Below are 26,974 nucleotides of genomic sequence, written 5' to 3' on the forward strand. Positions count from 1 at the left end.
TTTTTTAAACAGAAAACTACTCGACGGCAATTCTTTAAAACTGCCGAGATTTTTCATATCCGTGCGAAGAAAATTCTGCAAAAACTTCAAGGAATGATGTCATTTTGTTCTCCTTTAAAAAATAATATGGAGGCGGAGATAGGTATTCAGACACCGCAAACGAGATACGTGCGATCACGGACTTACGCCTGCCGCACGCCGTCGATATACAGCTTTCCTGTGAGGAATAAGTGGGTACCAGTTTTACACTTTTTTCGAATTACTTATTCTACAAGGTGATGTGTTACTATGGAAGGGCATTTCTACAATGCAGTATTCTGAGTAGGTATATGTAAGGTGAGGTTGGGTAACTGGGCGGTGGGGTAACTGGGCAGTACCCTCTGTATTTCTACCAGATTAGTGCAAAAATTGTTTTCACTGTTGGCATACCTTCATTATGACGTAAACCATCTAGAACATGTAAACATAACTTCAAAAAAAAAATTTTATGGTGAATGGTGAAGTGCCGAAAATTGGACGGCTTTTTTTTCAAAACAACGCCGGAGGTGGTCCCGAAAAGAGCCTCATATCTCACTCCCAGCAAGTATTTTATTCAACTTTGACAATTCTTCTTCATGTATGATGTATTTGTGTAATGCGTGAGTAATTACAACGTAATTGGATGAAAATACTGGCTGCAAAGGGTTGATGCCCAGTTACCTTGAAAATTTTCCCTTTTTGGGGTAACTGCACCACCCCAAGGTAACTGGGCAGGTGGCAGTGGTGGCACCTGCCCCAAGTAGCATTTTTCAACGGAAAAATCGCGATTTTATCGCCGATAAAGTCGCGATTATCCTCGATTTTATCGGCGATAAAATCGCTAGGATCATCAACATTTGAGCGATTATCCTCGATCTTTTCGCGATTTTATTGCGATTTTATCGGCCCGAAAAAATTGCGATTTTATCGCGATAAGATCGAGGATGATCGCTCAGATGTTGATGATCCTAGCGATTGATAAAATCGCCAAAAAAAAGGGGTTAAAGTTGTCAGCCGATTGCCGTTAGGTTCAGCCGTCAGGTCCTTTGACGAAGACGAGCGTAAAATCCCCGGAGCCTCCGCGGGGATTCGAACCCCAATCGCTACGGTGGAAGGCCAGCACATTGTCACTATGCTATGACCGCTATATGACTTGCGTGTGCGAATTGAAGCCTCTTATACATGGATCGGCGCTTCGCAACCTCACAACTTATGTCTTTGCGTTGACTGACACCGATTTTTCATTGGATTTTTTTTTTTTTTTTTTTTTTTTTTTTTTTTTTTTTTTTTTTAATTTTCCCTCCTCTGTATTTTATTTCATACCTTGAAATACGGTTGGTAAAATAAGGTTCTATTGGTAATCTCATCATTCTGTCTCTGTAAAATTACCAATAATAGTGAGATGGCAAAGTTACCGATGGACCTTGGGAAAAACGCCAATAGTTTTTATCGACTGTGGTAGAATTACCGAGATAAAATGGTAAAGTTACCGGGGATTGATTACCAATAAAAGTGGCATTCTTACCTGAAAAAATCAGTAAAAATACCGGTTTTCAGGTAAGCTTACCAGTCTGTCTTTGTAACATTATACTAATAATTGATAAAAAAAAATGAGATGGTTAAGTTACCAACGGATCTCGGTAAAAACGGCGGCGGCGGAATAGAAACATCTTTCATATGCGTCATTCATGCGTTAATGAAAAATTGCAATTTATTGCAATTTTATCTCTATAAAATCGCGTTCGATAATATCGCGATTTTGTTGCAATTTATCGCGATTTTTCTCCCGATAATATTGCAATAAATCGCGACGTCGATAAAATCGCGATACATTCTCCAATTAAATCGCAATTTATCGCGAGTTACCCATTGCAAGGTTGCTGTGCTTCGGTGTTTGTTTACTTCTGAAAATGTCAAAACTAATTGACTATTGTGGACTTTTAAGTGCCAAAGACCAATAATCAGGGTTCCCAGCACACTAAACTTCTAACTTAAGTCAATTATAGCATAACTTAAGCATTACTTAATTACATTTTTGCCGCTAACTGTTACGACATCACTTTTAACGACTTAAACATGGTTATATAAATTCAAATGAAATTCTCTGAAACCCTCATGAGAAGGACATTCTTTTCTGGCCAATGAGAATTACAAATAATGCCCCCCTTAAAAATTAAGGGAACTTTTTGGCGCCTGACTCTATCCCAGATCAGCCTTGCGGCTTAATTTTTTTTCATTTTTTAAAAATGTATCATGCTTAATCTCACTAAAAGTGGCCAAACAGTGTCCTGGTATACAATACTACTTTATAAGTAGTAATACAGAAAGTTCTAAGCATTTATCTACAAGGAAACAATTTTTTTTTTACCGTTATTCAATTCTCAGATTTGAGGGTTTTTTTGCCGCTAACTGTTACGACATCATTCTTAACCACTTAAACATGTTTATATACATTCAAATGACATTTTCTTAAACCTTCATGAGCAGGACATCACCTTCTGGCCAATGAGAATTAAAAATAATGCCCCCCTCAAAAATTAAGGGGGGGTAGTCCAGTTACCCCACGACGTTGGGTAACTGGGTGAAAAAAACGGGAAATTTTTGAAAATTTGTGGGAAAAAATTGAAAGATGAAATTCGACTTTTGACTCTTCCTACATTTAGACAAGGTGTTGTACTTACTAAAAAAAATTTAAAAGTAGCCTCCACTGTCAATATAATGATGGGAAAAAAATCATGAAGTTGAAATTTTGACATTTTTCTCCGAACTCCTGCCCAATTACCCAACCTCACCTTATAGGTATATAGTCTGCATGCTGTACTACTATATATGGCCGCCATATTGGATTTTGGGGGGGGGGGGAGGGAGTTTCATGAAGTATATGAGAATCTATAATCGATTTTTATATTTCAGACAATGAAATTGTGGGCTGGGCCAGTTACTGCAGTTCCTCCACGAACTAGAACTTGCAAAAAATCAAAGAGCTTAATGCCAAAAACGGCTTTTTCAACCTCCCCCCCCCCCCCTTGGAGTTTCTTCAAACTTTGCCTATCGATTACTCATACTTGAGTGCTTCTTATTTTCCCAAATTTCAGAGGGGGGGGGGGTGCTTGAGGAGGGGGGGGGAGTCAAAACCTGTGAACCTCGATATCTCTCGAACGAAGAAAGATGTCGAGGTCCGGTTTGGGCGAAAAATCGTCTAAAATTGCATACTTCAAGATTCCAAAGGTTAAAATTCCGATATCACATTTTCAAGTTAACATATGTGCTTTTTTTCAGTTTTTGAGTTGAGAAAATTTCTTTTAAACAAAAAACTCACAAGGTACTAATTTTTTTAATTAAATCAAAACCAGTTTTTTAAATTGTTTGTCTTTTTTTGCATCCAACGAGTGGTCCATTACGCTGGGGATGTAAACAGTTCCGGAGATATGTGCGATTGCAGTTTCCGCTCAACGCGCGCCGAGCGATTTTCGCGCGCCAAGATGGTTCCAAAGCCGGATTTAGGAGTTATTAGATCAGATTAAATGTTCAAACCGTGCAAAATACATTTTGGGGGATCCTTGAGGGTCGCTGAGTTCAAAAATATCAGATACGAACTTTAAAAATTCATCTCTTTTCCGTATCGCTACTTGAGAGGTCCACTGAGCGGCCGGTCTGTCGGTACTCGATAGGCCTCTTAATAACGGAAAAAATGTGAATTTTTTGAAAAATCTGAAATTTTTGAACTCGCGACCCTCAAGAATCCCTAAAACATATTTTGCACGGTTTGAACATTTAATCTGATCTTTAACACTCAAATCCGATTTTGGAACCATATTTTGGCGCGCGAAAATCGCTCGGCGCGCGTTGAGCGGAAACTGCAATCGCACATATAGACCGGGGGCCAGCAAGGGGTAACCCTCCCCCCCCCCCCCCCCCGGTGGGAATTTTGAAGATGGTGATTTTCTTGAAGCTCTCAACTAGTAGAATAAGATTTTCCTTGTCTACGCGAATTTTATCGTGGTGGGGGGGAGTAGGCCCCCCCTAAACCCCCCAAAATTGCTTAGAATTCCGACTTTTCCGCGAATTTTCCCACTTTCACCCGAAAAGGCTTGATTTTAGGGCAAAACTCCATATAACCATTCTGAAAGCTCGTAAAATTCTGGTGTAGAAAAGTTTTAAGTGACTTTGACCAGGACCCGCGGTCCCCCAAAATGGGGCGGCTTAAAATGTCAAAATATCTCAAAATTCCGCGAAAATGACCGTTTCGCCGCGATTTCTCGCCAATAACGCGAAGAAGGTTGGTATTATCGTAAAGTCGTTTACCCCTATAATAACAGAGCATTAATTTTTCATTCTAAGGCCGGCCTAACCCCTCGTGGGGGGGGAGGGGGCCCCCCACCAGTACCCACCCTATAAAAACCGTCAAGATTGGCCGCTTCCTTGAAGTAGCGTTATGCGCAAAAATGGGCGGCAAAATGAAAACAAGTAGCGTTTGTTCTGAGAGGACATCAATGTGGATTCTTGTGGGAGGTGACAGGGGGAAGGAGGTACATCCTCCTCCCTCCCCCTCCTCCCTCCCCCTCCCCCCTAAAAATAATCACGAAAAACGTTAATTAAACGCGTTATACTTTGACAAACGATCCAATACACTTTGAGCCTATTCTCCAAACGTTTCAAAAATGTTGACATAAGCTTAAGTATGTACATTTCCGTCAATTATGAATAAACTCCCCTCAGTTTCAGTCATTTCCAAAAAATAAAATAGTATCTCTACGTTCCCTGATTTAATTACGTATCCCTTCAAATCTTAAAATTCTCCTACTGCAGCTAGGTTTCCCCGTCCCTCCTATTATTAAGTAAGTAACGTTTATAATTTACCCCTGCCCCACCCTTTTTTAATGTTGGCTGGGGAGGCTAAGATGTCTAACACCCCCCCCCCCCTCCTCTCATTAAATTATATTAGTGTGAGCGTGACAATGATACGCCCTGAAAGTAGCCTTTTAGAGTATGGAATTTTCGCGTTTATTTAAATTTTTTCGTGATTATTTATTTGGAGGAGGGGGAGGGGGTGGAAGAGGAGGGGGGAGGGTAAACCCCTCTCCCCTCCCCCTCGTTAAATTATGTTAGTGTAAGCGTGTCAATGACAAGCCCTGAAGTCGTCTTATAAAGTGAAATTTTCGCGTTTAATTAACGTTTTTCGTGATTATTTTTTAGGGGGGAGGGGGGAGGGGGAGGGAGGAGGATGTACCTCCTTCCCCCCTGTCACCTCCCACAAGAATCCACATTGATGTCCTCTCAGAACAAACGCTACTTGTTTTCATTTTGCCGCCCATTTTTGCGCATAACGCTACTTCAAGGAAGCGGCCAATCTTGACGGTTTTTATAGGGTGGGTACTGGTGGGGGGCCCCCTCCCCCCCCACGAGGGGTTAGGCCGGCCTTAGAATGAAAAATTAATGCTCTGTTATTATAGGGGTAAACGACTTTACGATAATACCAACCTTCTTCGCGTTATTGGCGAGAAATCGCGGCGAAACGGTCATTTTCGCGGAATTTTGAGATATTTTGACATTTTAAGCCGCCCCATTTTGGGGGACCGCGGGTCCTGGTCAAAGTCACTTAAAACTTTTCTACACCAGAATTTTACGAGCTTTCAGAATGGTTATATGGAGTTTTGCCCTAAAATCAAGCCTTTTTCGGGTGAAAGTGGGAAAATTCGCGGAAAAGTCGGAATTCTGAGCAATTTTGGGGGGTTTAAGGGGGGCCTACTCCCCCCCACCACGATAAAATTCGCGTAGACAAGGAAAATCTTATTCTACTAGTTGAGAGCTTCAAGAAAATCACCATCTTCAAAATTCCCACCGGGGGGGGGGGGGGGGGGGGGGGGAGGGTTACCCCTTGCTGGCCCACGGTCTAATATCTCCGGAACTGTTTATTTCCCCAAGCCTAATGGACCACTCGTTGGATGCCAAAAAAGACGAACAATTTAAAAAAACTGGTTTTGATTTAATTAAAAAAATGAAAACCTTGTGAATTTTGTGTTTAAAAGAAATTTTCTCAACTCAAAAACTGAAAAAAAGCACATAGCAGGTATGTTAACTTGAAAATGTGATATCGGAATTTTAACCTTTGGAATCTTGAAGTACTTATGCAATTTTAGACGATTTTTCGCCCAAACCGGATCTCGATATCTTTAAATCGAGATTCACAGGTTTTGCCCCCCCCCCCCCCCCCCAAAAAAAAAAATTGTTTTATTTAATAATAGGAAAGGAAAAATTCATAGAAAACTAAGGAAATAAAAATTTTATGTTGTATCAATAGATACCGAGCTAAAACGTGGTTAGATTGCCCTCTTAAAATTGAAAATTTCCTGGGAACCCTACCCTCCCTCCCTCCTCCCAACTTCCACTCCGGGGGTGGGGAGCAGGGGGTGCCGAAAACATCCTTGCCCCAGGTGCCAAAAGTTTGCGCACCGGCTCTGGTTATTCCTTACAGAAAATTTCCGGTTTTTTTCTTTCTTTAACCCGCTATAGATGACTGACATGGGTCAAATTGATCCGAGGTTTGATATTTTCTAACAGCCAGTACGCTGCATATAGGGCTGCGTGGAGTAAATATTTTGTGCGGACCTGATAATATGACACCCTTAAAGGATTTACAGCATAATTTTACATTTATACTTACTCTTAATAATAAGAAAATGCTTTTAAACCTCTAGAGAAGAGCGGAATTTGTCAAAACCAATGGTACCTATACCTAAATACGGGTCATTTTAGTCCATGTTAGTCGTTCGTGTAGAAAAAGTGAGTCGGTCATCTAAGAGTTTCTCAATTCCCTCTAATTGCAAATGAAAGTCGTGATATCTGTTTTCGGATATTTATGTAATAAACGCTTGTCATTCATTATTTGCTCATTTTTAGTCGAATAAAATTAAGGTGAAAAAAGAAGGGGGTTAGGAGATCCATCACATGCATGTAGCTGGAGATGGAGGTGGAAGGGCAAAGCACAACTTGGGATTGGGCTAAAATTGGGGCAAAGCGCTCCATTCTCAAAAATTTTCAATCGAAAACGGCGCAGAGCACTGATCGTAGACGGCTTTCCCGGAGGCATATCCTCTTGCCATTTCTTTTTCGATTTTGGGGGCCGCACGTAAGTTACGTAAGAGTCTCCCGGGGGGGGGGGGGGGGGAGGGGTCGTCGCCAGGAAATGCCTGATCGGGAGGAAGAGGGACTTACATCAGTCATTGATTAAACAATCAATGCCTGATGTCTCATGAATGTCTGAATGTCTGATGAATTGTTCTCTTTTTGAGAGCGCCTCTGTCCGTTGACAAAGATTATTTAGGAATAACTTTGGCTAGAATAAATTTGAGGCTACAAACGGTACCAATTTGTTTCAGCAACTTTCCCGCTAAATTAGGTATCAGTTTTCCCAGAGGGAAGGGGGTCGCCTTCTAGCAGTACCTTACGGTGGGAGAAGAGACTAGAGAAATGACTTAGGTAATTTGTAGACGACCCCATGATGAAAATCTAATGAGTTGTTCCTCACTCTTTGTACTCCAGCGACATACAATGAGAAGCGTTCAAGCATGCGCAAGATTTCATGGTGACTTTCGATGGGCACAGCAACCAACCGTCTTTACCGTGCAAAGCGCTGTCTGATCAAAGAATGGAGGAGGGAGAACCGTAGAGTGGTCTGATGGAAAAGGAAAGGTTCAGTGCAGGGAAGAAAGGCATGCTGCTTCGAACTGGAATTTCCCCTATCATCCCCCATTCCAACTCGAATAAGGTGGAATAGAATAGAATTTTTCCACGTTTATATTAATAAAAAATAAAGATTTTGAATTTTCCTAAAGTGTTGGCTACCTACAACCTTTGTGATCTCATTTACAATAGGCACCTGAACTTTTTTTTAAAAAATCAGATACATTTTGATGTCTTGAAAATTAGATAATTTTTTATTTTTGAATAAATACCTATTATATACTTTTTGATTCTTTGAAAATTATGTACTTTTTGATTTCTTCGAAATAATATATCGTTTGATTTCTTAAAAATTGGGTAAATTTAATGTAGCAGGAATGGTTTTGACTCGAGTTTTTACACCAAAATAGCTACACAACAAAAGCACAAATTATTGCTAAGGTCGCGGTTTGACTGTACCTGGCAGTTCATACTTTTAAGATTCTTAATTAGACTTGTTTCTTTCATGATGTTAGTCAAATTTGATACACTCAAAATACTTTGACTGCAGGACTAAAAAGGGACAAGGGTATGTACAATTTTATTTACAACAAAACAAAAAAGAAGAAAGTAATAAGAACTATGATGAATTCATACAATTGGCTGCTTTTGATTTGTGTTTTTGTAAAACAAGCAGAAAAATGGTGATGCCATTTGGCAGTTCTTCAAATGGGATATTTTTACATCTTTTCTTTGACAAAAAATACAGTTTTGACAATTACGCTACTTAAACAATAAATGCAAATTTTAAAAATATCAGTCATTAAATGAAAGCAATGACCTCATTTGCACAGCCATTAAAGTCCAAGGAAACATTAAAATAAAAACTTACATACAAAATAAATTTTCAATTTTTATTGAAAGATTTAAGCTTCTGGTTGTGGAGCAGCAGAATTTTCTTTTCCAGACTCAAGTTTAAGATTGGGATATAATTTTGAAACAAAATTGCCACCAGGTGCTGGTTCTGCCACTGTGCGCCCTGCAAACTGTGGTCGCGTCCTAATTTCAAAGGCTGATTTTGTGTCCCAAAGATCTAAAATTGAATGCGGAACAGAATAAGACCCTGAAACAAAGCACAAATATTCTTAAATTATTTTCGGAGTCAGAGTTCTTAAAATGTTCACTTTTGTATATGCGTCGTCGTTGAAAGGAAAATGTCAGCTAAAATTTTCAGGCTACACAGGTTAAGGTTTGATAGATGGGAATCACATCGATTATCTACAGAATTGATGTTTCTTTACCGGCATTTAGTCACTATTTTCTCTTTTTTATCTGCATGAAATGCTTTATTCAAGATGTGATTTATCAAAATACACTATTTTGAAGTGAACTATTGACATTAGAAAAGTATCAAAGTCAAGAATATCCGAAAAGTTTTCTTATTAAGAGCAAGCTAAAGATCGGCTTTTGTTGTCAGTGCCCCATTTTAGATACCGTCTTCAACGCTATGCTGGGTTCAAACAGTTCTGAATTTGTGGCTTTCCTCTCTGTCCAATGCTGTAGGTAGTAGGTTTCCTTCAGCTCATGGACCACTAGACAAGGTGCGAATTCAAGCACTCTGATAACTGTTTCTAAACCAAAATTTTACAGAGAAAACTATTCTTGCATCGAAAATTACTGAAATCAACTCCTAACTAAGATATTAAGGTTTTTATTTTGCAATGGTTACAGGAAAGTTGAATTGCCCAGTCTTGAGAAACGCAATACTATACGTGAGTCAAATCACGCACTTCAACAGTTTTAGCAAGCCTCTTAATAGAGCAATGATCCCTCTCCTCCTTCTGTTGCTCAAAGTGTTAAGAACAAGCAACAGCTGAGCCAAAGTACCGAGACTGAGGTTGCCACATTTTCATACCACAGAGACTGTTGCGGCAACGTTTAGTGCGCGAATTGACTCGCGTGGACCATTGCATTTTCATGAGCAGGAGGTTTGAATTTAAGAGTAACGAAATATTAAATATCTTGGGTAGGAGTTGATGTCAGAAATTTTGGTTGAGCGAATTGTGTTCTACAAAATATTTTGATTAAGAGAAATATCCGAATGATTAACTTCTTAAATAGGCATAGCTACTGATTAACTTATTAATAAACTGACCGACTATCTTACCTGAATTAGAACGGGATTTAGAGAAAAATGATGAGGGAATCGATGCAGATGGTGGCGGAGACATGGGAGAATCAGTTGTAGCCCGGATCACTGTAACCCTCATGGAGTCAGATGTTCTTGTTGCTTCTGGCTGCTTGACTAGTTGATCTAATTCCCGCAATGCCTGGTCCAATTCTACAGTTTCCATCTTTTTTAACTTCTCATCATCAATGGCACCACTCTTATTTTTGCACTCCAACAGACACTGGAGTACCTGCCGATGCTGGTCCGTATGACTGTGCGCTCGGAGATAAGATTCCAACTCATTCCACATTACTCGATACTGTTCCTCTTTTTTTGGACCTTTCCCTCGCTGTCCAATATTTGGAATTTGAAGAGGCTCATGCTTTGCTTCAAGGCCGATTAAAACAAAGATGCACTGTTTGCACTGGAAAACCTCATCATCAGTGAGATCTGTCTTCAGCATAAGTGAGAGGAGAGGCTCCATAAACTGTTTGTAGCTGAAGATACAGGTTGACGAGATTGTAAGAGGCCAATATTTTGTATGCCGGTCCAGTTGAGCTTTCATTCGTTCCAAGGGTGTGGGGTCACCGGTTTTTTCAAGGTACTTACTCAGAGGGAATAATTTGTTTGCTTGCATCAGAGCGCCAAAATCCTACAAACAAAAGATCCAAAATGATGAAACATTAAGAAGGAAAACGTAGCTTCACTGTTTGGATGGGAGCTTTTTCTGCGTTTTGCTCAAAACAGATCTTTTTCAAAGGAGCCATTTCACAGGCAAACTCTTCAATTTTCCTTCAGTACCTATACTTTTGTTTCACCGTTAGGTTAGGAAATTTTACTGCCCCATGTTTCTAAAGTGAAACTGTGATTAGCATGGTTTTACAAATTACTGTGAGCATTGCAAGCCTACTAAAAACGTTTTCCAGTTTTATGTGCCTCACAGTTTTCTTTAAAAAATTCTGTATTCTTACAGCTCCTAACAAATTAAAATTCTATAGTTTTAAAAATGACTTTGAAATAGAAGTGTTAATATTCAGTGTTAGTTTTAGATAATTTGAAAATTGCTGAGACCAGTATTTAATCATTTTTATTTATTGATCTGTTAATTTTTATTTTCAATTTAAAGCCCATTTTAAAAAAGGAACTATATACTACTTGAAAATGTTCTGAGGGAAGCTGGCAATCGTCAAAATAATCTCTTTTTTTTTTAAAAAACAAATTTGTTGAAATTAAACTTTCCTGAATTTTTGATAAGTTCATTAAATGCCACCAGGGCGTTAGCAAAATATGTAAACTAATTTTTTTTTTCAAATCGTTATTGGGGACTGCAAATTATGAAAAGAAGATGCTCCTTCAGGCAAGTCTGCTTACCGTTAGTCAGAGCTCAGCGAAGTTCTCATGATCTGTCTGAACATAGAAACATGCAGAATGCCAAGCAGCAAATCACTCTGAACATCGATCATAATTGAATGAGTTTCTCCCAGACATGAATTTTGATTTTCCTTGATTACTCAACACACAATATAATAGCAAAACATACTATTGTTCAAACTGAATGTTTTCTAAGCCTAAGCACCAATATTCATCATATAAATGTTGTAAACAGGATGAATTTTTCTAACTTGATCTAGTTGAATGTGATTTACAGAAAATAAAATCTGTAGCAAGTTGTGAATAATTTCTCAAAATTACTGAACATTTCTGGATTTAAAAATAAGTTTATACCCTCACCGTTATTCGATAATCAGTGATACGACCTCCTTGTCCTTCACTGATACTAGGTGGATCTTCCAAAATACTCCTGCCCATACTAATGGTATGAATAAATATTTCACCTCCATGCGCAGTTAACAGATGAGAGATTGCTTTTCCTCCTGTCCTCCGTAGCATTTCTAACATCACTGATCGCCCATTTAGAAGAAAATTGATCAGACAAGATGAAGGCCGGCTGAAATAAAGAATAAAAGAACTTGAGAATGGTGGTAAGTGCTCTATCAAATCGACAAGAACTTCAACATGATGTCAAACTCAGTTGAATTTCACTATAGGAGTTACTGGATATTTGAGACTTTATGAATTTTGAACTTGGTCCTTGACTTTTTCTTGACTGAAATTGCGACCAAATTATGTAGTATCCAAACTCCTCGACAAGACAGTATTCAAGAGATATTCAAAGGGTGTAATTTTCATTTGTCAACTCCAAAAGTCTTGAAGAGAAAGAGTTCAGTAAGTACCTATTGACATCTGTTGGTGTAATACGGTGCATTGTTGTGCAATTATGCATTTCAGCAGAGGATAAGTTGCGAGGAGTGCACCATTTTAGGGTAATAGTGTCATACTCTGCACCTTCTTTAGGAGTCCTGATTAACATTGTATCAGCTAAATCACCTGGAACAAAAATACAAATTTACTTCTGAAAAGCAGCCATAAAATATCAAAAGACAAAACCCGAATTAGTTGGATAATTTTTTAGATGAATTTAGAACGTTTCACCGCAAACATTAAGATACAACTAGGTGATTCAGAAAAAATCTTTTGGTCTCAGAACTTGGTTATCAGTAGAAACTCTGAAAGATAAGTGACAAGAATAAAGGTGAGAAAATTATCAGGTTGATCTGTTAAATTTTGGAGGGTGTGAACTCCTCATGTTAAGAAAACAACTGTGATTCTTCGTATTTTCTATTTGGACAATTTTAACACATACCACGTGTGTTTGAAATATCAGCTCCCAGTAGAAAATAATAAAGACAGAATAACAAGGTAGAACTTAGTAGCATTTTGGCAAGATCTGATTATTTTTAGGTGGTGGGTAACCCCCTTACACACCAATAAAACACCAGTTTTGCAGGTTTTTTCAGGGGTTCAAGTCTGTTTTGAGCAAAAAAGAAGTATTTTTCGACAGAAACTTTTTCCCATGTAATAGTCAAAGAGCTCGCCCGAAAAATTTAAACTGGAGAGATCTATAAATGCCACCATTTTTTTTTCGACGTCTATTGTTGATGTTTGAAGATCTGTCGGTCTGGCAGCTCATACCAGTCGAAATCGGTGATCGAAGGCTTGCCAGACCGTCCTATAGTAGAAAAATTGCATTTTAATTGATATTGGGGTACTAATGGATGGGTTAGTTTTGAAAGGGCTGCATGAGTACGGTTTCGGTCATTCGTCAGAATTTAAACCCTAAAGTAAAAATGACTTGGTCAAGCAGTCAAAATCGATGACCGAAAGGTCGCCAGACCAATTTAAAAATTTGTCGAAATTTTAACAGGAACGATCTATGACGATTGGGACCAGTCTCATTTTATTAGAAACATTATAACAAATCGAAAATTCTGGAACTGGCAGTCAATTTCGATGACTAAATGGTTGCCAGACCGTCTTAAAGTGCTTTAATTTTGCACTGTAATTGATAATTGATGGCTTCGACGCACTCGGTGTCCTGAATTCATCTCTCTGCGTCTGTCGGTCATCCTTAGGCTCAAAAAACAATGTTGTAAAACTTTTAATCAGCGATTATGCCACTGGAAAGGCACACAAGGAGCAAGATCGAATCGCAACGTTTGAAAATATCAGAAATGTTTTCAAATTTTAAATTGGTCTGGCGACCGTATGGTCAGCGATTTCGACTGTCAGACCGATTCATCTGCGTTATGGGCATAAACTTCTAAATGATGGTAAAATTTCATGCATAGATCTCTCCAGTTAAATTTTTGCAAATTTTTTTGAAAATTGAGGACACATGGCTATAAAACGTCACCGGTATGAGCTGCCAGACCGACAGATCTTCAAACATCAACAAAAGACATTGAAAAAAAATGGTGGCATTCTTAGATCTCTCTGGTTTAAATTTTTCAGGCTAACTCTCGTTCTAAAATTGAACGTATTTCTATCAAACAGACCTAAGTGCAGGAGAGAAATATGGGGTGTGCTCGCTAGTTCTCTGGCCGTAAGAGTGAATGAGAATAATAGAGCGCCAGTGACGTCAGCGGCAATGATGAAGCCCAGGCGCGAGGGGGAGATCGTCGTCGGGGCGCTTTAACTCATGAGCCCTGTCCACAACGCTCTCGTCCCATCCTCGCGGCTCATTAATCCTGCATTCAGTTGGCATATAGTTCTATTTGATAGAATGTAATATCCCGCTTTTCCAATTCTTCAAAAGGAATCACGCCCTCTTTTACATTCTTTCTTATGCAGATTTCTAGAGCACACCCCTTATTTCTCACCTGCTAACAATTCTGTTTGATAGAAATACGTCCAATTGTAAGGTGCATATACCCTCAGAATAATCCAATCATGACCAAATTTTGCACAGCTCTACTTTGGTATTCTGTCTTTTGGATTTTCTACTAGGAGCCAATATTTCAAACACACAAAGTATGTGTTAAAATTGACTGAATATAAGGATACGAAATTCAAGATTTTTGTATAGAAAAGGGAGGTATGCACCCTCCAAAAAGTAACGTAACCCCAAAATTCTTATCAGCTCTATTCATGTTACCTATCTACCAGAATTTTTACTGAGAGCCAAAATCTTGAGTCTGAGCATTCTTTTTTAAATGCCCTGATGACACAGAGTTCGTGGATCAAGAATCTTGGTGAATCTTTTGTTAAAAAATATTGGTGTTTTATCACTGAAGCCCCCCCTGAACAGATCTTCTTATAGATTAATTCTCACTGTACACATTGTTGTTTTTTTTTTTGCAAATTACATTTGGCTCACCTACCTCTTAGGAATGCTGTGTGAGCTTGAGAGGCATGAAATATTTCCACATCATAGTTTGCTGATGAGTTTGCATTCTGCTCCTCTTTCATAGGAATTCCGGTCACTGTTGTTGATGCTAGATCATAATGGTTCAATATTAATTGGGACAATTTGCTTGATATTCCAAGGCCCGCTTTGATGACATGAACTTCTGAAGATAAAAGAGGTGATATCTGAAAACCGAGATAACTGAAGACTTTAACAAATACAATCCAAAGGCTTTAAGGGGGTACTCCAGTCTAAAAATAGCCCAATTTTTTTTTCTATTTTTCTTATTTTTTTTCTTTTTTCCCCGTTTTTTCACTAATTTTACAGAGGAGAGTCTACTGAAGATGGTATTATATCCACTATTTAATTATCATGATCCCAAAAACTCGAAAAAACTGGACAAAAGTGATGATCCCTTGCAGAATGATGCACTTGCACCTTGCACTTTTTCACTTACATTTAATGATATTGCTCTCCTGAAAAATCAGTTTTCCGCATGTTTTTTCATCTCTCCGTTTTTCAGGCAACCGTTTACCTGGCTCTAATTGAGCTCGAGACCTGCGATTTTTTTTTAAAATGACCAGAAATGTATGCTCTATTATGTAACAGAGCCGAAATTTTTATTTTCTTCATTGATCATTTATTATTTTAACAAACACCGAAAAAAATTTGGAAAAAATTCATGTTTTTAAATTTTTTTTTTAAAAAATACTTTTAGTCAAAACTTGATAAATCCGGCTCTGTTAGATAACAATGGGAGCATTTCTTGGTACTTTAAAACAAATCGCAGGTCTCTAGCTCACTCTCAGTCTGAGAAACGATTGTCACAAGATGCCTCTTCAAAATCACTTAATCATGTATTAAGGGGCAGGGTACGCAACCCGCTTGACGAAAATTTGGGGAAATTTTAGTTTTACATGTACCTACCCTACTCATAGCAAAAGTTTCAAGTCTATAGGACTTGAAGGGGGAAAAAAGTTTTCTAGACTGGTGCACCCCCTAAATTCATGAAATATTCCCCCAAGCGAAGTAAGAAATGTTTCCATGTTAAACATGTAATTTTAATTTATTTGTATATCATGGGGAATTCAACCTCCCTCCTCTTTCTTTGACTATCTAGATAGGCTTTCTAGATGATCATCAAAAATAAGATGTATGACTACATATAAGACTGACGAGCAATACATCCTCTGACAATACAGCTATGAAAGCAACAGCAATGCTGCAGTTTTTAATCCATACAGTGTCTTTGCAATTTTTCAAACAGAACTTACCAATATTTAAAAATATACAATGTTCATCATAATTGTATTTAGTATCAATCTACACTGCTATTATTTCATCATGTTTATCATAATGCACCCCCCCCCCCCTTCTTGGGGCTTCTGTGTCAATAGACCATTAGGTTGGGAGATTTAACCAGGTATGTTTTCTTCTCAGAATTTCATGCAGAACTTTTTGACTGTATCAAAAACTTCCAAATTGAACTCATTCTTGAGGACTTAACGCAAGTAATTGAAATAGGAATCAGCCAATTTAAAGTTCCCTTAATGAAAACAACAAAAAAATCAACATACCTAGATCAAATTGGTCATAAAAATAAAAAATACGTAATCTTTAGTACTACAAAATTTGTACCTTTCTCCTATACTAAAAATTTAAACTTGCCACAAAAAATGCAGCTTATGGAAAATCATTTTTCATTGTGAAACAAACTGAAATTAATAGACAGCTCGAGTTGACTCAAGCAGACTTTGGTTTTACAACAGCAGGAAACTTGAATTGAAACAAGAAAAAATTATTTCTTACTTTTGAGTTGAATTAGGAAATTTTTTAATGTGCTCCAAACGTTCCACATGAAATTTTGTAATGAATGCATGCATGGTGATGCTCAATTCTAACTGTCGACTGGTTAGAGCAATATTGTTGAAAAATTATTGAACAAAAGAAAGAAAATTTCAAGGTAGAATGATAGAATCTAACTGTTAAAAACTCACTACTTTCAATCATTTTTGCTGAAAGCTCTTTGCGTTCAGGGACCTTTTAGCTGTTTCTTCAGCAGCATACTCCTGTGAAAGAAGCATCTTGGTATCTACAATTCCCAATAATTTTCTTAACTTCGGCACAGTATATCTTCTCTTGGCTCCTGAATACCTCCTGAAATTTGTGTGTTTTTCTCATCTTGGTCCCAATTATTCCTTTTTTTAATTTTAACCTGTTGAATGTTTTGTCTTAAACAGGAGTAGTGAAGTGTTTTCAGAGGTTTTAGATGCATAATTCATCAATGCTCTCACAGTTAGTTTGTTTGTTTGTTTTTTTTTCTTTCTTTTTTTTCGTTTCAATAATTTAATGCAAGAACAAAATGGAAAGAAGCTATAGAAACATTAATAAATACAGAACTGGAACTTCATGGGAAACAAATTCCTTCAAAATAAAGTGGATCACATTTTGCAATAAGGAACCATTATTTCTGGCCCATTTTAGAAACAACATACATGCCATTGGTTTCCCTGCGCAGATATGTGCTTTAATGGGAGAGCCAGAGATAGTGGCTCCTTATTGCAAAATGTAATCCAAATAAAGGCGATACAAAAGAGACCAGAAAAATTCAGAAGTAGATAGCTGGATATAGATCAGAAAAATTGATAAATTGAGGCAATAAGGTGGAGCTGAAAAAGGATGAAATCATAAGTAAGATACTTGTAATGATACTTTTACAACTTGTAGTACTATCATCTTGTAATCTGACTAGTACGATCCCTTAAAGGGAATATATGTACCAACTGTAAAATAAAATAAAATAAAATAAGATTCTACAATTAGAGAGGATACAAAGCAGGAGACTTCAACCACAGCAGTATGCTACTCAAAGGGGTCAAGAACGTGAATGTGAGTGACAAAAAACAAATAAGGTTGGAGAAAGAGTGGTTTTTACCAGTTAGATTTGCAACAATTTTACTCTTGTAGTGAAAAAAATTTCAAGAATTACGGTATCTTACATCTCGTGTGGGTCGAGGGGTAACAGCTATACTTTCTAGATTATTTGGGTAGGTATTGATGATGACTAAATGACAATGATGAACAGGTGTCAACCTGAAATAAAAAAAAAGGGGGTTGTTGATATTTAGAGTATAAAGTAATGACAAAAAAAGCTAAAATAGAAAAATTGAAAAAAAATTATTGCCTGCTTCAGTTTATTATACGTAGAAATAGAAATGTAAAGACCAATCTAAACTACCAGATATCATAGCAGTCTGAACTTGATTTAGGAACCCATTAAAGAAAGGTTCTAAGTGGAAAATGTTAGGTTTGTCAGGATTACACAGAATTTCACGATTTTTTATCGATGGATCCTTCCAATCATCCACTGAAAACAAACCTGAATCCATGACTTCTCCATATGGTCTCCTAGCTCCGGAAATTCATGAAGTGAACAAGAACTTTTAGTACACATGCAACTAAGCGTGGAGTATTTGCTTATAAATTACTAACAGAGAGCACATTAACCTATCAGACCTCCACCCAGATGCTTCTGGAGTTGTTGGGAAGTTTTTCCATTTCAAACACTAGAAAATCAGATGCTTTTTATCTTTAGAGGAAAGTACATCAAAACAAAAGCTGTTAGCAGGACTAAAATTTTGGATAACTTACACAGCAATCAAGAAGCGGAACTGATTTGAAAGGCTTTTCCTATATCAACATCAGCTGAAAGTTACCTAAAATATTACTAACTCAGCAAAAGGCTACAAGCTCTTACTTAAAATAATTGCTTTCTCATATGGAAATCCACTAACTGAGTAGATCTGAATTCCAGACTTCAAGCACAACTAACCTTGAAGATTTTTTTCACTTTGTAATTAATGAGTATAAGTAGATTTGAAGATTGTTTTTCATGTTTACTCAATGGATCAATAAACAAGGTGCAAATTTCAACATTCTGATACATGTTTCATTATTGAAATTTCACAAAGAACACAATTTACCCAACAAAAATACTATGTTAACCTCTAATTAAGATACTGGCATTTTCAATTTACAATGGTCAAACGAATTTTGATTTTCCTTCTCACAAGGAAAAAAATTAGCCTACTTGAATCAAATGTGCACTTCAATGATTTTGGAAGGCTTCTTAATCAAGCGATGCGCTTTCCTCGCTTTGTGCTGTTTAAAAATTTAAAAACAAGCAACAGCTCAGCCAAAGCACCGAGATTGAGGCTGGCATATTTATGACCGCATAGACTGTTGCGATAATATTAAGTGCATGATTTGACTCAAGTATAATTTCGTTTTTCCATAAGCAGGTAGCAGGAAGCTAGAATTTACACATCAAAAAGCATTAAATATCTTGGTTAAAAGTTTTTCAACATACAAATTGTGTTCTATGCGAAATTATGATAACAAAGCATGTATCAAAATGCTTAAGTTTACATCTCTTCTAATGTTCCATTGGCTTAATGATACGCGCGGCGCGACATGGAGTGCGGGCTTCCTTCTCTCCCATCCGGTTTTCTATAAATTATTTAAATACATTTATTAATTATTTTTGTCAATCTCAAAAGTTAAATTCCCTTTTTAATTCCTTCTTTTCAATAATTCTTAATTCTCATACTCACTGGCGCCTTCCTTCGCAAGTTTTCTTAGCTTAAACAACGCATCCGCGTATTTTCATCACATGTCGCGTATGATTGCATAGCCCGTGTGCCTCTAACCAATCATGCATCACCTCGCCTTCTATGCGAGTGTCTTTGGGAAAGAATTTTCGCCCCGTGGACATACTTCCCCACGCTTTAGACTTCCTTCCCTCTATTACGTCGTTTCAGCTGCCAGTGAGTATGTTTTCCAAATCTAACTTCTTTCGGCTATCCTTTCTCTTAATAATAAGCAAACGTTAGAGTCAGGCTTTCTGCCACTAAAAGTTCAAAATACAGTTTAAATTAATCGCGCTGCCCATAACCGGTTACGGCTGCCTGCGGTCCGGGTAGCGCGGATGACTTTTTTCCAAATTTAAGTAAAGTAAATGCACGTCGTCTCTCTATATAATTAACCTAATTCGCGTTTCTAGTGACCGGTCACGACTGCCTGTGGTCCGAAAGCCGTGGATGACTTTTACCTTCCCAATTTCCCCAAGTGCGTTATCCACCTAATGGCAGTGCCTACATTACAGTGACTCTTGTTGACAGTTGTATTTTATCTTAATTTTTCTTTACATTACATTACAAGATAAGCGAGCTTAAATGATACATACAGATCTGACTGAGAGGCTGCTTTATTCAGCTGAATGAGGTCATTCATAAACAGTTCTTCTAAACTTTTTATGCTGGCATCGTCTCTGGTTGATGTGATACAAATCACTCTACATCGATTTAGAATCTTTAAGAAAAAGAAGGAGAGGAAGATTAAAGAGATGGTAAATTATTTGGACATGCTGAGACATTAGTGTGAGTTGCTAAAACTGGAGAGCAATGAATGTGATAATTATGAAGTGTATTCTTTTCTGTAGTACCTATGAGTAATTCTTCAGTAAAACTGCCAAATTCCTGATCTACTTAGTTTACAAGACATACCATTGGTTATTGGGCGATCGGCCATTACACTACTTAAAGTACTTGCTTGTGGCCAGCTTGCAGCTAGATTCTGCCCTTGCCACTAGTAGTTGAGCCCTCTCTATGTTAGTTCATGGAGCTCAAGAACCAGGAGTAATAATGCACAACGACATAGCTGACAAGAATCAAACCTAGCAAAGCATATTTCCTCACGACGCACCTCCTCTCTCCTCACCATGCCGCCTAGATTTAAATTTACAGTCAGGGTTGCCACAGAATTTAGAAAATGAAATTCCCTAACAATAATTGAAGATGAACTAGATGGTCAAAAAGACATAATTTGAAACAGTTTCCACGCAAATTTTTTCAAAACGACAAAACCCTTCTAGAGAGCAAATAAGGTGGCTTAACAATGTTTCCCTGTTACTTTCATCATTTTCCCTAACATTTCCAGGGTTTCACTGACTTTTGTAACCTAGTGTAAAAAAATTTTATAACTTAATGTAAAATGAAATTTTTTTTTAAAAAAAAACCTTTTTACATTAATTTTCAACGTTTCCTGGTATTCTGGCAACTCTGTATGGTGTTGTCATGAGGTTTTAGTAATTACTGGCGAGTGACATTCTGGTGAAGATTCTCATCTAACACAGTGATCATAGAATAAAAATTAGTAGCTAATATTCTATGCAGTGATCCTCTACAGAGGTTTGGATAAGGGAGGCGGCCACGGCACTGGCTAATCAGAACAGTCAGACACTTTGTGTGGTTCATTACTTAAGTCACAAATGGATTGCATTTTGGGAGAGGGAATCAAGGGCGTTCTAATGTCTTTAAGATTGTGCAACTGACGTTCTTTGCGAAGAGTCACTGAAACCATGGAAAAAATTAAATTTAAAAAGGTAGTTTTCGTCTTGAATTAATGGTTTATAAACAGTAAAGACAAAACTTGTTGAGATGATCAGATTATATTTGATCGGTAAAAAAAGTTGCTCAATATTAGCGACATTGAAATGCTCTTGGTTCCTTCTCGCAAGATGCAATTCAATTGGTCTTCTAACTTCTAACACATTGCCTCTCCTTGCAGGTACTAAAGTACGCACAATAAAGGCTTAATTTAAGATTCAATAGGCACACATGCTGATTTGGTGCAGGATGACCAAAGTTCTATAGGACGCCAAACTGTTGTGAGTAGCCGATCGCAGCGCAACCAAGCATACAATCATTGTAAACCCAGAGGAGCCATCCTTTCGTACCTCAACCCATCCATCCCCCTCTCCAAAAGTGAGGTTAAGCTGATATATAAAAAATAACCTGAAAGACCTCTGAATTAATGGAAAATAAGTATATTTGGATTGCATTTTGAAAAAAAAAAACCAAAAGCATTCCAATGTTGCTAAGATGGTGCAACTTTTTTTACCTTGCAAATATACCTTGATCATCTAAACAAGTTTTATCTTTACTCCAAATAAACTATAAATTCAAGACGAAAATCACTTATGTAAATTTAATTTTTGCATGACTTCAGTAATTTTATTGCAAAGAATGTCAGTTAGACAATCCTGGCAACATTCAAATGCTGTTGGTTCCTTTTTGCAAAATGCAATCTATTTATGATGTTTTCTGACCCGATATGAAGAGGAAATTAGCCGGCTATCAGTCTCTGAAAGGAAAAAAAAATAATATATGGCAGATATTCGTTATTTAACGAATTTTTTGTAACTTTCAATATCTGATACTAGCAGTTAGCTGCAAGAATCCTGTGCAATGTTGCAGCATTACTGCCTGCTCATTGATTTGAACATTGGCTCTGACAGGAGTTCAAGGTCCTATAGAAATCGTCCTTGGCCCTTACCCTCCTCCACGAGAGTGCATATTAAAAGGCATCTTCTGCTCATGAGATATCATGCAAAACTAGTCAAATTGGAGGCGTTTATTTAATCATTCGTTTGAAAAAACTTCCAACACTTCACTGTGATTCCTTGTTCAGCCAAACTCCATTGAAAGGGGTAAAAAATCAGGAAAATTTACCTTGCTGCCATCTGTCAATTGTGATTGTTTCTCTTGTTGCTTAGGAGTATATTCACACATGCATTCAATGGCTGACCTCAATCCATGGACTACCGAATATTCCATACTAGAGCCAGGTTTTGGTCTGGGTGGGACTCCAATTGATGCAGCATTCAACAGCTGTTGGAACAATGGGATATTTGTCAAAATTTTGAGGGAATTTGGTTTTTCGGGCAAATTTTGTAGAACATTCAATGGTGAAGTTATGTTGGCAATATTACATACAAAAATCACATAATTAAGGATGCCCCATCATTTACTCTTTACAGCAGCACTTTGCAGCCATGCTATCAGATATCAACTTTCCTTTAAATATACCTGAAGCCCGGACAAAAAAGTTAATACATTTTTAGAATGTGGCAGAAGATTAGATGTTTCTAGTTTTGCACTGAGAGTAAATACGAGAATTACTGTGGCAGATCTCAAGCTACGTTCACTTATTTGGAGTGGAGACCAGCGAACATCAAGGGGGTTTCTGAGGAAAGTTGTGATCCATGTACCCACAAAAATATTTGGATTGGTGACCTACTAAAAGTTTTCCTCTTGAAAAGCTCCAGACTGTCTGGACTTCCGCAGGGAAATCAAAAGGTTACTGGAAAAATTTCTTAGCATGGAATCCAAATTTTGGTCTCTGTTAAGATATACTTAGAGCTTAGAGATATGTTGAGCTTACCTACAAAACTCATTGTGAAACAGAAAAGAAAAATGACAGCAAGATTCTTTTTTGTCCTATTAACTGTTACGATGATATTTCATAATAATAATAATAATAATAATTTATTTTATTTGTAAATGCACATTTATAACGGCGAAAACAAATATGTCAAAATTAGTTAGGATATAAGAAAAAAAAAAAAAAAAGAAGGGAAAAGAGATTACAGAACTTAAGATAAATATTCTGCTACACTATACAAACACTTGGCAATAAAAAATTGTTTTAGTACATTTAGAAAATTTGGGTCCCTGTATTTGGATTTTAGGTTTGCGGGAAGTTTTTCAAAAAATATTTGGCCGCGCCTTAGTGAGTGGCTGTTCCTTGTTGCGTTTGTCATCCCAATGCTCCCTATCCTTTTGGTAGGTCTGTGATTATTAATAATTCTCCAGGAATCCTTGGACACATTATTTGATTCTTTAATCATTGACTTAATTGAATCTGACTTAACATTGATCATGTATGATTTATATTTAGACTTAATATCCTTAAGCTCTACTTAATAGCTAGATACAATTCTCTATTGAAGTTTGGCGAGTCCCTGATTAACTTTAGCTCAGAAGAGAGGTCTCTGACAGTTGCGTAGTGTTCACGCTGGACCGTTTTATTTATGCTACTTAGTCCTTGGTTGAATCTAGTCTTAATTTTTGGGAAAAAAGTTTCATGCGCTCCTACAATAAAATTAATAAAGTCAGTGGGAGTAACTCTCTGTAGATCCACAATCATATCGGAACAGCCAGCTTTCATGGTGGCCAAATTAACCGGGTCATATTTACGTGCATATTTGTAAATTGGAGACTCTGGTCTAGATGATTGAGCTTCGCCCTTCAAACTACAAAAAATTCTATGGTGATCAGATAAAGCAGTATACATTACAGAAGAAATTAGGTCTGAGGAGGGAAGATTAGTGAATAGATTATCGATTCTGGTAGCAGAATGGTCTGTGTCATCTGGGTCAATTCAGGGGTGCAGAAAGCTCTTAGCCTTTCCCAATTTTTAATTGCCTTCCCCAAAATTCGCTATTTTGCTGTAATTGCGCCTCTACATACAACAACATGCTTAGCAGCTTCCTTCCTCAAAAGTAGCGTGCTTGAAAAACTTCTAGCATATAAAACAGCGCGCGTAGAGTTTTCTTCCCTAAAAGCAGATTGCTTAATACCACATGCAGGGCGTTTGAGGGACTTCCAGCAAATAAAACAACTTGCTTGATAGTCTCCTTCCCCAAAAGCAGCTTGCTTGAAAGGCATTTGGAACAAATAACAATGCGTTTCCCTGCTCTTTCCCCAAAAACAAGGAAAAAAGAGTCTTCCCAAATTTACACAAATTTTTACAGCCTTCCCCCATTTTCATGTGAGCGTTTTGCGATCATGATTGCGTGGTCAAGAACATTCTGCACTCCTGGGCCAATTCAGGAATAAAAAATTGATTAAATTTTGAAAATATTGGGAGAGCTAGAACAGCATAGCAGCACCCATTATTCCAGGGTTGGGTCTGTGCAGAGAGAATTATTTTGTTGAATCATCATTTTTTTGGTTTCAGTGTCTAAATTATTGAGTAGAATCCCTAGACATTAGATATATATATATATATATTTGTTTGTTTGTTACGTAGCCAGTGCTATGGGTTAAACTAAAAATTGTTAACTCACATTAACTTAATATAGAAGAATTTATTGGTCGAAGCTTTTCGTCTAATAAATTCTTCTAATTTAAGTTATTGTGAGTTAACAGTTTTTATTTTAACCCATAGCTCTGGCTATCTAACAAACAAAAAATTACACGAAGTGCTACTACGATAATGTTGTACATCAACTCTTTCAATGGTTCGATATATTGGAAAGACAACAACTGCAATGGCTGAATTCTGCAAAAAAACAAGCCCAAAAAATTGATTTGTTTGCAATTCAGCAAAGCACAAGGCTCAGGCATCTTGAATTGGAAATAAAGAAAAGTCTTACCGTATGGTGTGTAAAAGTCTAACGGTCACATCCAAGATACCGGATACCGTACATAAATTGATCAAACTCGAAAGGACCTAGTAATAAAAGCAAGAGAATAACTAATATGGGCTTACATGATTAACATTCTGCTGATCCATACTCCATGAATTGAGGATGTAGGCCCGAGAATCACTTGCTATAACTCTGACCTGAAAAGAATGGTAGGTACCAAATATCAATGGCTGAAGTACTTATTTGTTTCCTATAATGTTTACGAAAAGCTAACAGAGCCTTAATGGGAACACATTCATTGCCAATTGTCATGTAATTTTCAAATGCTGTTAAAATGAGTACTTAAAGCCAGTTTTGATTAGCCTTCCTTCTTGCTTGTATTGTGTGTTACTGCGTACATCATGTAAATATTTGTACAATCATTTGCATTGAGAAGCCATTCATTTTCAGTACTAAAAGGTGTTAAAGCCTTTTCATGGTTATGGTTCAGCATATCAGTATCAGCATTCAGTGGAATTCACTTGTGGGACAGATATGATCTTTATTACTGGACACACTGTTAGCCTTCGATGCCTTAACACAAAACATAAATTTAAAATGCTTCAAGATGATGTGAAATATGCACTTCGTGCTTTAGTGATCAAGGTTTTAATGCTGAACACTCAACATCTCTACACATGTATGTATGCTAAAATACATTATAATATTTTACAGAGTGAGTTTACGTCTGATGTTGGTGATGACTTATCCTCTCTTTCATCGAGGATGTGTATTTACCTACTTGAGAAAAAAAACAGAAGAAATACTGTAACTGAGGTTGCAAGAATTAGGAATAATTTTGATGAGAGTTAAAAAGGGTATTATAAAGTAGCACTAATGCCTATCAGAATGGAAGAGCTATGGCTCTCATAGCTCAAAAATATACAAATAATGAACTTTAGCTGCAACTGAACGTCTGCGCCGGCCTGCTACTATAGACTTCGAAAGTTTCGGTAAAGGATATAATACATAGTTGCTCTAATGACCAGTTGAAGATGAGCTTCTCTATTGAGGTGGTGGACACCACAATACCCAATATTACATCGGTAGGATGTTTTGAGTGCATGTCAAATTCGAATATGTTTATTTCACTTCAAGTAGGTTTACATGAGTAACACAGCCAATTTCAACAAGATTTCATAAAAAATAAAATAAATAAAACCCACCACCCTTTAAGTAAGAACTTTTGGTGGATGGTGCAACCAAGGAAAAACAACACAGACATAATAATGTAACTATTATCGCAGACTCAAACTACAATTTAACAGAAAAAAAGGCATGTTAGAGGCTGTAATTAAAAAATGCACATTACAGAGAGCAAATTTCCACTCATAGTTAATTTTCTAAAAGAAAATAAACCAACAATGGCTTTTCATCTTTTCTCAAAATTCTTTTCACTCATTCAATTGCATTCATGGAAACTAGGAGATATTTTTGCTGCGGGTTTCCTGTTAAAAGATAAAACATAATCTGAGTCAGAAACGTTGGAATGAAGATACGAATGTTTAGATTTCAGTCATTGATAAGTTGAGAAAAAAATAATGGAGATAGAAACTATCTTCTTACCAACTTTTCTTGGGGGAACAAGTCCCACACTATCCTACAGTACTCAACAGTGGCTTCGATACTGCATGTCCACAGAGATTTTGAGATAGGAGCCAGCGGAATAAACCCTGGTGTCCTGTTCTTAGGAAAGTCAAAATCAATGTAATGTTCACAGGGAATACCGAAGTACGGCGTGTGATCCAAAACGAAAACTGTCTTGTGATTTGCTGGGTACAACTTCCCGACCATTTTAGCTTAAAATGATTGCTTGATTTCCTACAGCGTTTGTGTTTAAAAGTTACATGGTAAGTTGTAAAAAAATATTATACTAATACTTCTGACTTAGATTGTACGCTAAGAGTAAGACGAATTGATTGAGAAAATGACCAACAAAACTAGAGTCCCTTTAAACAAAACTAAAAAAAAATATTTCTTTCCTTCCGAATTCCAATTTCATCCACAACAGATTTCTAACCTCAACAACATGTAAACAAAAGACGAAAGTACGTGCCACAGACGA

General features: G+C 37.2%; 1 protein-coding gene across 1 annotated transcript; it reads right to left on the reverse strand.

Moving 5' to 3' along the window:
- Nucleotides 1-8,246: 8,246 nt before the first annotated feature.
- asun (integrator complex subunit 13 asun) lies at nt 8,247-26,774 on the reverse strand (the record flags this gene model as incomplete). The annotated part of the gene is given in 10 exon segments (XM_019051783.2): nt 8,247-8,803; nt 9,848-10,502; nt 11,582-11,798; nt 12,085-12,238; nt 14,572-14,782; nt 17,597-17,690; nt 19,843-19,967; nt 22,169-22,327; nt 24,993-25,067; nt 26,476-26,774. Coding segments are annotated over 10 exon segments (2,115 nt in total). The 3' UTR covers nt 8,247-8,606.
- Between the last annotated feature and the right edge of the window lie 200 nt (nt 26,775-26,974).

The sequence above is a fragment of the Bemisia tabaci genome, chromosome 1 (genome assembly GCF_918797505.1).
Source record: "Bemisia tabaci chromosome 1, PGI_BMITA_v3".
Lineage (NCBI taxonomy): Eukaryota > Metazoa > Arthropoda > Insecta > Hemiptera > Aleyrodidae > Bemisia > Bemisia tabaci.